This window comes from Anomaloglossus baeobatrachus, chromosome 2, assembly GCF_048569485.1.
Source record: "Anomaloglossus baeobatrachus isolate aAnoBae1 chromosome 2, aAnoBae1.hap1, whole genome shotgun sequence".
Classification (NCBI taxonomy): Eukaryota; Metazoa; Chordata; class Amphibia; order Anura; family Aromobatidae; genus Anomaloglossus; species Anomaloglossus baeobatrachus.
The window spans coordinates 125770768-125783840 of record NC_134354.1 but is presented as its reverse complement, the minus strand read 5'-3'; the positions used below and the strand labels follow the sequence as shown (position 1 = coordinate 125783840).

Here is a 13073-nt window from a genome sequence, read left to right as displayed (position 1 = left end):
AGGCTCTTGGGATCCACAATGTGTTCCACGGGGCACTGGTTAAAAAGTATGTCGAACATTTGGAGCCATCCCCCTTGCCGCCAGAAACTTGGAGTTTCAAATAGCTAAAATTGTTAGCTTTTGTTTTCTACGTCGTTCCCTTCAATACTTGGTGCACTGGAGGGTTCACAGACCAGAGGAGAGGATGTGAGTCCCAGCATTAGGTGTGAATATCACAAGATTGATTTATTCATTCCATGCTGCCCATCCAGATAGGCCTGGTCCTGAGTGTGCAGAGACTACTCGTAGAAGGGGGGGTACTGTCACGGGTGTGTCACGTGTGACAGACAGTCATGTGCTTTCTGGCCATAGAAGGTCACAGCGTCTGGGTGTGCAGAATGCTGCCTGACTTTCCATTGTTCCTGCTGTCAGCATTCATTGGTATAGGTAGCTTTCCTCCTGGATTAATCTCTCCCCCTTTTGGACCCAGCAGGAGCTCGAATTCCACCCAGCAGTTGATTCTCAGTATTCCCTTGGTGTTTAAATAACCCTTCCTTCCTTTAGACTCTGCTGGTAATATTTTCAGTTCCTTCAAGTCGAGGTTGCAAGCAGGTGTCTTGTACTCCTCTGTAGTATCATTGTTGAAAGCTCTGCTGAACTTCTTCCTGAGTCATCTAATGATAAGTAGTTCATGCTTTTCCCCGTGTGTTCCCTTTGTGTCTTCCATAAATTGTTTAGTCGGGTTGAGGAAGAGCTCATCCCATCCGTTCCCTATACAGGGCCCAGCACTAGGCATACCTAGGGTCAGGTATCCGGCTTGGCGCATAGGTGCTGAACCTATCTAGGGTAGTGAGGGACCCCAGGGACCAGCAGTAGGTTCAGTCAGGGATCACCATCTTCCCTCTCCCTAGTCACAGGGTTTCCTTTCCCTTTCGCCGTGCGCTTGGTACTTCCCCGTACCTAGCGTGACGGACACACTGGCTAGGTGTGTATGAAGCCTGCAGTGAGTCTGTGCTTAGCAAGCGGGAGTCCTTCTGAGGATCTGGACTGGCAGGAGTCAGTGTCTGGAGAAAGTCACAGTTCTTGGTCAGTGATCCCAATGAGGCAGTCTTCCTAAGTGTCAGTTGGAGCGCCTGGATCAAGCTCCAGAAAAGTTAACCTCACAAAAGGGGGTTCTGTACTGACTGAGGTCAGTGAGTGGACAGTGTAATACTTCCATTTGGATACCACTTTTCATATAGGTGTCGGGGTAATTGGAGCAGGGACCCCTAAACTGGCCCTCAGACTAGGGAACCTCTGCTGTCTCTTATCCCAGAGGTGTATATGGCCACTCTTATTGAAATGGCTGAAATATTGCATTGTACTGAGTTAATGGTCTCACGTTGAGACGTCCCACATGTTCTTATCAACTCTTTTCACGTTACATATAAAATAAACAACAGGTAACTAAGTATCTTTTATTAACGACTTTAAAAGCAACGAACACCAAGAGAAAGGAAACATAGAAATAGTCATTACTGTACCAAAACCTCTGTTTCTTACATGTGTGTATTTTGGCAGTTTTTAAATTATGTAACAATTATACAACACAAATGTTTACACTTGGTCTACATGTTTACAAGGTTCTCTACAAAATAAAACATAGTAATTATTGACTGTCTTCATTGTGGTTACAGAATTCATATCGAAGGTGCTTTTATTTTCTTGAATATGTAAAATAAGGTCAAATGATAGAACTAAACAGAGTCCATCTGACTAGTACAGTATGTCACGTCTTCTCAGCCGTTCCTATATTTACAATACTAATCCAGGGGGTCTTACACTGCACAAAATACAGCAGGACTTCCAGTCTAGAAAATAATAACCTTCTAAGGTCTGCAGACTCTTCTCTTCGTAAATGTTGACCACATATGGTCAGAGTTCATTGACTACTGTAGCGACCAGGCCATATGGGAAGAGATAGTTACAAACTTTATATATTGGACAATATAGTGATCCATTTTCTCTTGACTAATATAATGTCTGTACCTTGTTTCGTAGAAAACTAAAGAACCATATCTTATAGCAGGAGTCTGGGGACAGAAAGATTTTTCTAACATTATTACAGCTTATGGCTGGTTTTCAATTGTTTTGAAGGGTTTTTTTTAAGGATTTTGATGGTATCTTAAAAGGGTTGTCCACTATAGGACAACCCCTTCTGATTCAACATGTTTGCCCAAGGTAAAATAATAAAGACTATACTCACCTCACACACTGGCGCCATTGAGGTGCGGTGAATCACATGGGGTTTGTCCAATCAGTGCCAACTTCCTTCTCCCCACCTTTGGACCAAATGATCAACAGGAAGTGAACACTGCTGCAGCGCTCACTTCCTGTTGATTAACTCATTTGGTCCAAAGGCGGGGAGAAGGAAGCCGGTGCTGAATGGACGTGGAACTCACGTGACGTCACAACCCACGTGAGCCCCCACACTGCGAACCGCGGCACCTCTAGAATGGTGCTGATACAGGAGATGAGTATAGGCTTTATTATTTTACCTGGGGGAAACATGTGGAATCAGAAGGGGTTGTCCTAGTAGTGGACAACCCCTTTAAGGATAATATTAGATTAGTAAGAATATGACTTCTTCAGATACCATAATCATAATTATTGTAATGAAGGTTTACACCATTAGAATTTCGGACCTATTTTGAAGACCTATTTCATCATACTAGTAATGCAGTTCAATCTGATTATTTGCTGGCTATGTACACTTCAGAGATTTGGTCCATCATGGACAAATAATTTATGGCTAAAATCATCCACCAAATTGTAAACTGTTCACAGGGCATCCCACTGATGAGAGGGGAAAGTTTAATGAAAAAAGAACCTAGCAGTAAGTTTATTTCCCCTACAGTCCTACCACATGGGAACCGAAGCATCGTATGATTCCCACTGAAATCTATGTTTTTTCCTTACTAAAGCAGTCAATGTTCCTTGTAGCCTCTTTCTGATTTTCCTAATAGATGGTGTTTCCAAACAGAAGATGCCACCGAGGGCATGTAAAAATGGATGATCACAGCCAAATCCCTTTTAACAATTTGACAAATCATACAATCAATTTAACAGATTAAAGGCCGCTTTACACGCTACAATAAATCTTACAATGTGTCGGCGGGGTCACGTCGTAAGTGACGCACATCTGGCATCGTAAGTATGATTATAGCGTGTAAAACCTCCGTGCAATTGCGATTGAACGAAAATCCGTTCATCGCATGCACGTCGTTGATTCCTCAAAAAATGAACGTGTGGTTGTGCAATGTTCCCGAGGCAGCACACATCGCAGTGTGTGACACCCCGGGAACATTGAATGACAGCTTACCTGCGTCCCGCGGCTCCCGCCAACAATGCGGAAGGAAGGAGGTGGGCGGGATGTTTACGTCCCGCTCATCTCCGACCCTATTGGCCGGCTGCCATGTGACGTCGATGTGACGCCGAACGTCCCTCACACTCCAGGAAGTGGACGTTCGCCGCCCACATCGAGATCGTATGGACGGGTAAGTACGTGTGACGAGGGTTAATCGTCTGTGCGGCACATTCAACAAATTGAACGTGCCGCACATACGATGGGGGCGGTTACGATCGCATACGATATCGTATGCGAAATCGTAACATGTAAAGCAGGCTTTATTTCATCATATTGCTTTTACGTTGGGCAAATATTTATTTCCAGTTATGTTCTTATTCTTGAGTATACTGTACATGTACCAGTATACATTTGACAATTCATCATTACAACTCGGATATGATAACATAAAAGATGGCTACTCGATGCAACACATCACATATAAATAGAAAAAGAAGGGGTTATTTTTTTTTTTAAATTAATTATGTAGGTAATTATTGTAATTAATCAGTCAAGTTAAATGCAGGTTTGCCTTTCTGCTCTCTTGAAGAATTTATCACCCTAACCATTCATTCTGTCCCCTTCTCCATATTTAGCTGTACAAAATAAGACAACTAATATTATTCCGCAACTCTGAAACATTTAAAGTGTAAATATCCTAAATTAGAGCTTTAGATCAAAACTTTAATGTGGTCAAGGTCACAATATTAATTTATGAATCTCTGTTTTTGTGCTATAACCAAATATTAACAAGATGAAGATTTAACATATTCTTATCATTTGTTTAATGCAGAGCAGATTACTAAAATGACCTATGTTTTATGAAAAGCATCTGACGTTTGAGCCCATATACCTCTGCTCCTGACTGGTCTCCAATTTATAGAGACAGGTCACATTTTTATTTCAAATGCAGCAGAGAGATCATTCTTGTGAATGGAAAAGCTGGAAATTGTCCTTTTATGCCCTGATTTATCTCTCCATGGATATTGATTGTCAATATGACCATAAAGCCATGTAAGTGTACATCCAATTATAAAACAACTTGATGTAAATCAATACTAAAAGCAAAGATAAGAAAAAGTATAATTTCTTATTATAGAAAAATACTTATTTTTTCATTAATCCAAACTTCTTAAAGGGATCGGTAAGTAAGTTTTTGCTATATAATCTAACATCTGCATAAAGTAGAGACAGAGCCCATAATTCCAGCGGTGTCACTTTTCAGGCTGCTTGTAGTTTCAGTAACATTAGTGTTTTATCAGCAGGAGATTATCATTAGAGAACTAGGTGTCTTGTGCCATGTAGTTCTCCTGCTCTGTGCAACTCAGTCCCCATCACTGATTGGCAGCTTTCTGTGTATACTGTGCATAGGCAGAAAGCTGTCAATCAGTGGTGTGGGCGGGGTTATACAAAAGTCAGCAGACATACATAACAGTGATTTTTTCAAATAAGACTGCAAAGAGGGGTTCTGCATTTTTTTATTTCAGTTCACACACTGGGAGCTTGTTTAAGGTCATTTCTTCCATCTCCTTTCACAGTGTGCTGGTGCTGTGTGGCGACCATTGTTGTGGTGGTTTTGGGTTGGTGGAGTGCTGTGGCTTGGAGTCATGGGGCTCAGCCTTGCAGTATAGATCTTGTGAGGCAACAGGTCACCTGCCCTGCTGGTACATTGTTGCTGCGAGAGTAGTTGGGGCATGGCTCCGCACCTTTTAAAGCTTCAAACAAATTAGGGACCTACTCAGAGGTTCACCGTTCCGTTGCAGTGGGCTTCATACAGTCTACAGTCTGATCAGAATGTTAAACCAAGAACCTCATGTTCAGGTACAGTGCCATGCGAAAATATTTGGCCCCTTTGAATTTTTTTAACCTTTTCCCACATTTCAGGCTTCAAACAAAGATAAAAAAAATTTTTCGTGAAGAATCAACAAGAAGTGGGACACAATTGTGAAGTTGAATGAAATTTATTGCTTATTTTATACTGTTTTTAAAAAATAAGTAACTGAAAATTGGGGTGTGCAATATTATTCGACCCCTTTAAGTTAATACTTTGTAGCGCCACCTTTTGCTGCGATTAAAGCTGCAAGTCACTTGGGGTATGTCTCTATCAGTTTTGCACATCGAGAGACTGAAATTCTTGCCCATTCTTCCTTTGCAGACAGCTGGAGCTGAGTGAGGTTGGATGGAGAGCGTTTGTGAACAGCAGCTTTCAGCTCTTTCCACAGATTTGCGATTGGATTCAGGTCTGGACTTTGACTTGGCCATTCTAACACCTAGATACGTTTATTTGTGAACTATTCCATTGTACATTTTGCTTTATGTTTGGGATCATTATCTTGTTGAAAGACAAATCTCCGTCCCAGTCTCAGGTCTTTTGCAGACTTCAACAGGTTTTCTTCAAGAATGGTCCTGTATTTGGCTCCATCCATCTTCCCATCAATTTTAACCATCTTCCCTGTCGAAGAAAAGCAGGCCCAAACCATGATGCTAACACTACCATGTTTGACAGTGGGGATGCGGTGTTCAGGGGGATGAGCTGTGTTGTTTTCACGCCAAACATATTGTTTGGCATTGTGCCCAAAAAGTTTGATTTTGTTTCATCTGACCAGAGCACCTTCTTCCACATGTTTGGTGTCTCCCAGGTGGCTTGTGGCAAACTTTAAACAACACTTTTTATGGATATCTTTGAGAAATGGCTTTCTCCTTGCCAATCTTCCATAAAGGCCAGATTTGTGCAGTGTACGACTGATTGTTATCCTATGGACAGACTCTCCCACTTCAGCTGTAGATCTCTACAGGTCATCCAGAGTGATCATGGGCCTCTTGGCTGCATCTCTGATCAGTCTTCTCCCTATTTGAGATGAAATCTTTGAGGTACGTCCGGGTCTTGGTAGATTTGAAGTGGTATGATACTCCTTCCATTTCAATATGATCGCTTGCACAGTGCTCCTTGGGATGTTTAAAAGTTGTGGAAATCTTTTTGTAACCAAATCCGGCTTTAAACTTCTCCACAACAGTATCACGGACCTGCCTGTTGTGTTCCTTGGTCTTCATGATGCTCTCTGTGCTTTAAACAGAACTCTGAGACTATCACAGAGCAGCTGCATTTATACGGAGACTTGATTACACACAGGTGGCTTATATTAATCGTCATCAGTCATTTAGGACAAGATTGGATCATTCAGAGATCCTCAATGAACTTCTGGAGTGAGTTTGCTGCACTGAAAGTAAAGGGGATGAATAATATTGCACGACCCAATTTTCAGTTTATTATTTTTTACAAAAGTTTAAAATAAGCAATAAATTTCGTTCAACTTCACAATTGTGTCCCACTTGTTGATTCTTCACCATAACATTAAAATTTTTATCTTTATGTTTGAAGCCTGAAATGTGGGAAAAGGTTGAAAAATTCAAGGGGGCCATATACTTTCAAAAGGCACTATATATACATTTTTGCCTAGCGGCATTAGATCAAAGTCTGTTTTTTTAGATGTGTCGTTCATGTCTTTTTCTCTAGATATGTTAGTGATTTTAACAACACTGCAGCAAGCAGCCCAACAAGTGACATGTCGCTGGGATCAGGGTCTCTGCCATGTAATTTGAGAGCAGTATGATGTAGGGACAAACAGTTGGTGGCAGATTATCTTGAACATTGCATCCTCCACTGGTCACTCATAAAAATATCTGTTAAGATGTCTTCTATGTGCTAGACACAAGACAAAAGGAGATCCTGTCCCCTATGTCTATCTCCCATATACAAAAACAGCAGTAGCATGGAGGAGGACATTATATAATGGTCATAAGCTGTGTTGCTGTCAATCTTTCCCTGGGTTGATATAGAAAAGTTACTAGAAGTGGCATTGTCAGGGTATCTCCCTGCCTCTCATCGCTCTTCTCACTCCATAGACCTCTATGGGCAGCAAATTTAACGTGATATCTCAGTGAGCTGAAAATCTTTCTCCTCTCTGCCTCCCTGGAGATTTTACAGTGAACCTGTGGGGAACCTGAATATATGACAAAACCTCTCATCACAGTTACATTATTGCATTATGGACAGTAGTGTTATAATTGGAGTACACTTGAATAAACATAAGCATTTATTACAAATTCATCCTGTACTTTAGAAGAACAGTGCAGGGACTAGACGTATATCTGCTCAATTACCCCCGACCCATGGAGACCCTGCTGGAGCTAATTTGGCTGAGGCTGGAGATATAAGGAGACTTGTGCTGTCTGATGAATACTAACACAACACTAAGTAACATGAAGCATTTGGATGAAATTCTAATAATCCAATTTCTATTGCAGAGGGCATGTGCCTCTTCTATGAAGACTACAATCTCCATCATCTTCAATGGGGTGTTTATGACAATGGCCAATGCTCTTGAATCGTCAATACAGATGGTGGTGAACGCACTGGACTGCGCTTTTAGTACAACTTAAATGTCTGGCGTAGAATTAGATGGAAGTTGTGGCCATTCGCTGTGCAGCTGCCGGAGTCACCGGTAGCCAGTGTTTATAGTCATACTTGTTACCTAAGTCATGCAAGTGTGAATTGTGCTGTGCACCTTTGTGCTTCTGCTATAGGAAATGAGGAATTTTAAAGCTGGGTATTCTGAGTCATTGGATGTAAATCAAAATGAAAGAAACATGGCGGGGACAGGGGTTTCCAACATGGGGCCCGTGGCAGCAGCTGAAGGTCTCTGACACTATTACTGACACTATTATTATATTCCCAAACTTGCAAAATACAAGTACCGTGTTCAGTGTCTTATATTTATTTTTTGTGCGCTAAGGCTCGTACTTTAAGCATACTCCAAAAAGGTCAAAAATTCTGGCTAGGGCTTATTTTCAGGGAAACAATGTTTTAGCCATTCTGATAAGGACTGGAATTATGTGAGCAGAACCCAATACCCATGTTCAACACATAATACACCCATTTATATTATATGTATCCAGTTATGCAGTAGATCAAAATGATTAGCAAGACCCTGGTACAGAAGACACATTGATACTCTGTGGCCACCGGATCAGAGCCCTGCTAACCGCCTCCTACATGTTGGACACCTGGCACCTCGTCTGATTAGTACACCTGGCATAATGCCATGCGTGCACCATGCCATTACCACCGTCGTGCTGGACCTACTGTTCAGAATAAGAGACGGGGGAGGATCTTGGTAGTAAGGAAAAGTTCACGTGGTTACAGTCTTATGTCCATGGACACTGCTGCTTTAGGCCCCTTTAACACTGCGTTCCGATCTCTGTTCAGTGGTCCCATCGAGGCTTCCGTCTGAACCCCTCATGAAACAGGTTTCAAACATATGAACTGACGGGGCCATTGACTATAATGGTTCAGATGGATTCACCATGTGCATCAGTTTCGGGAGTATACGCCTCCAGTAAGTGTATATTTCGAAAATGGTGCACGACAGAGCACACGGTGACTCCATCTGCACCATTATAGTCAATAACCCCATCGGCGCATATGTCAGAAACCCAGTCTGCGGGGAATCGGGCGGAAGCCCCGACGGGACCATTGAATAGAGATCGGAACGCAGTGTGAAAGGGTCCTTAGAATCTTCATGCTTAATCTAGTATTCAATAATCTGTAGCCAACTTTACTTACAACTAGATTTCAAACAGATGAAATGGCAGATTAATGCCAGCCTGTGGCGGTGGATTAATGGCAGCCTCTGCCACTGGATTCCATAGCACAAGTTTGGGTTCTGTTACTGGTTTGGCTTCTTAAAATATCAAATGGTTTACTAATAATAATCAACTAAATTTACTCTAAATAGAAATATGGAAAACTATTAGTGCTGTGATTTAAAATGGTATTTTTCAGTAAAAAGAATATTGATTTTCGACAGCCCTTGTCCTACTCCGAGACCCATCACTTTCATGGTAGTCCTCTGTGCTTCCATTTGATGATTCCAGCAAAAGCTCAGCACTGTTGCTTCGGCTTCTGGTACCGAGAGTCCCTTCCACTCTGTGATATGCTGGGTGGGTAGTGGAAGATGAGTTTTCTGGCGGAGTAACAGGTTGGATGTTTGTTCCACCAGAACTCGAGAAGTAGTGTTGGGATTGAGTTTCAGTTCTGCAGATTTGTTGCTGGAAACCAACACCAGAAGGTCCAGGTTCTTAAAAAGAATAAAAGACTGGGTTAACAAATAATAGTTTGCACAGTTGGAAACAAAATTATTCAACCCCCACTTCAAATTAGCTGATTAGATTTATTAGCAAAATTTAAAAACTTTCTGATGTTTGCAATAAACTAATGAAACAGGAACAATATAAATAGTTCACACCAAGTGATTTGTCCAAATTCAACAGATAATGCCACTTTAATGACTGCTGCAGTCCCAGAATAAGTCATTACTTTTATAACAAATGTCTTTAGTACTTATTAGAGCCATTGTGGCTGTTATCACCTGCTGTAAATATGACATATAACCAGATTTCAGTATCTGGCAGCGTTCCTGAGAAATCTTAGCTTATTATTTATCGGCAATGACCTCCAGTTCACTAATGTTCTTAAAGGGGGTGTCCACTAATTGGATAACCCCTACTCATTGCGCATGTTATGACACACGGGCCCCATGACCAATCAGCGCCCAGCATCTGTCTCCCTCGCCTTCAGACATTTGAGCAGCATGTGAGCACTGCGCTAACTTCCTGCTCAAACATCGGAAGGTGAGGAGAAGGAAGCCGGCACTGATTGGTTGTAGAGCCCGAGAGTCATAACAATGTCACGTGGGCACAGGAATATGGCTTTAGACAGCCCTTGAACCGGGCCGGTACCGGAGGTGAGTATAGGCTTATATATTTTTATGGGGGCGAACAAGGAGAAGTCCAAGTAGTGGACAACCCCTTTGAGTTTGTGTTCTGTATCCGCCTTCTTCAAATACTGCCAAATATTTTCTGTGAGGCTCAAGTCAGGTGTTTGTGACAATCACTCTAGAATCCCCAAGGACTCGTATGAAACAAATCATTGGTGTACTATGAGGTATGCTTGGGATCATTGTCCCGTCGGAAGATTCCAAGAATCAGCTCCCTCACAGAAAACTTGATATTTTCTCCTAGGTTTTCATGATACTTCAGTGAATCAATCTTGCCCTCTGCACTCTGAAGGTTTTCAGTGTAAGAAAAAGCATAGAAGCCACAGAGCATCACTGAGCTGCCACCTAACTTTACTATAGGCATCAATGGGTCACCACCAACCTTTACTATAGACAAAACTGAGCCAACCACCAACCTTTACTATAGACATCACTGAGCCACTATCAACCTTTACTATAGACATCACTGAGCCACCATCAACCTTTACTATAGCAATCAATGAGCCACTACCAAGCTTCACTATAGACATCAGTGAGTTACCACCATGCCTAACTGTACGCATGGTGGTGTATGCTTGATTTTTCCTCCTTCAGATATACCACTAATCCAATAATTGCTTCACAGAACAGAATCCCAAAATTTCTGAGACTTATTTATATGATCTTCAGCATATTTAGGTTTTAGAGCTCCACTTGCTATATTAGTTTTGATGAGGATTTAAATTGCTTTTGTCATTTTTATTTACTGCAAACAACACAAGTTTGACAATTTTGCTAATAAATCTAATTTGGATGAATCATTTTGATTGTTACTGTATATAAATATATATACAGTATTTGTGTATACAGTGGAACCTTAGTTTACAAGTACCATGGTGTGCGAGTATTTCGCTATGCAAGCAAAGCTTGCTGTAAATTTGTAACTCAGTTTACGAGTAATCTTTGCTGTACAAGCAAATACTCACCGCACACACTTCCGGTTCCGTACTTTCACCGCCCTCTGACCCGCTCTTGCAGTCTACACAAACACGCACAAACACACACAAACACACACATATTATGCTCACCTTACCTTCCGTTCCCTCGCCGGCCTCCTGGTTCTTGTAGTCCGCAGGTACAGTATTTATATCGGGTAACCATCGCGATGATGGAGGAACTTCCACTGTCAACGCTTCTCAAAGGTAGCAGCTCCTGCGTATGACGTTGACGCTGACAGCGGAAGCTCCTGCATCATCGCAATGGCTACCCGATACACATATTGCACCTGCGGACTACAAGAACCAGGAGGCCGGCGAGGGAACGGAGGGTAAGGTGAGCATTGTGTGTGTGTGTGTGTGTGTGGAATGGCACAATAGGGGACATTGTACAAGTTGTGGAACGAATTGTCTGAGCTTGCATTATTTCCTATGGGAAATCTTGCTTTGCTAGATGAGTAAATTGGTTTAAAAGCACACTCCCAGAACGGATTGTTCTCGTAAACCAAGGTTCCTCTGTATATTTGTGGGTTTTTTTTTACTATGCATTCTTATATGATCACAATTATGGGGAAGAAGCTGACTTTAAACAATGTACTTACACCCATGAATGTGGTCCTTGGCCTGTTAGTTTGGAATCACTGAGGTAAAGGGCCATTTACACGCTGCGTCATCGCTAACGATATATTGTCGGGGTCATGGTGTTTGTGACGCACATCCGGCGCCGTTAGCGACATCGCAGCGTGTGACACCAAGGAGCGACCTTAAACGATCGCAAGAGACAGTATATGAGAGGTTGTTCTTTTACCAAAAATCGTTGTCTGGTCAGTAGCGAGGTTGTTCCTCGTTCCTGCGGCAGCACACATCGCTACGTGTGACACCGCAGGAGCGACGAACATCTCCTTACCTCCGTCCACCGGCAATGAGGAAGGAAGGAGGTGGGTGGCATGTTCCGGCTGCTCATCTCCGCCCCTCCCCCTTGAAGGAGGGATTGTTCGGCATCAACAGCGACGTCGCAGAACAGGTATGTGCGTGTGACGCTGCCGTAGCGATACTGTTCGCTACGGCAGCGATCACCACATATTGCACCAACGACGGGGGCAGGTGCTAACGCTCACGACATTGCTAGCAATTGCTAGCGATGTCGCAGCATGTAAGGCACCCTTTACTGTCCGTACTAAATAAGGTGACATAAGATAGGAACAGAAATACAAGAATAACTCAAAGCAATTCCACAATGTACATGTAAAGAGTAGTTTCTTGTACCGGTTCCCAGGCCGCTGATGACAGCTGCTCTTTGGGAGCTGGAGAGACTACTGTGGTGAGGAAGCCATGCCATAGCAGATGTTTCAGCTTTTTCCTAGAGGGTTACTGTAAAGCAGACAAGCAAGTCTTACCGGATGATGGGTTCTGTGCAACAACATAACTGCGCAAAGTGATATCTGCAGAGCCTCCCGATTCTAGAGGTATTGGATGGGAGTGAAAGTGTTTCAGCATATCAAATATAGTCTGGAACCACAGATGCTGTACGTGACACTGACCATTCTCATTCAAAGACAATCGCAGGTGCTGAGAAAAAAAAAAGGAAGAACAATGAAAACTTGTACAATTATTAATTCAAAAGCCTTTTCATTGTATCAATAATAAAAGGTTAATAGTAAATGTGCTATTCCCATGTTATAAAGTGGTAGCACATTTCAGCTGGATGTGCATCCTCCAACGCACATCCAGCTGTAGCAAGGCAGGGACTAACATCACAACTACCCCCGGCAATCTTGAGTTCACGGAGCGCTTACCTTTCAACGCTGGATGCCGTTTCTTCACCACCTCCGCGTTGCTTGCTGCAGTGTGATGAGGTCACAGGGTCATGACCTCATCACGCTGCTGCACACTGGGCCA

General features: G+C 42.5%; 1 protein-coding gene across 1 annotated transcript in view; it reads right to left on the bottom strand.

Moving 5' to 3' along the window:
- Positions 1 to 5323: 5323 nt before the first annotated feature.
- Positions 5324 to 13073, bottom strand: part of SH2B2 (SH2B adaptor protein 2) — a 172977-nt gene continuing 165227 nt past the window's right edge. The window contains exons 8-9 of the mRNA XM_075335309.1: positions 12572 to 12743; positions 5324 to 9501 (exon numbers count right to left, since the gene is read on the bottom strand). Of these exons, the coding sequence (XP_075191424.1) occupies positions 9203 to 9501; positions 12572 to 12743 (471 nt within the window). The 3' untranslated portion in view covers positions 5324 to 9202. The remainder of the gene's footprint in view (positions 9502 to 12571; positions 12744 to 13073) is intronic.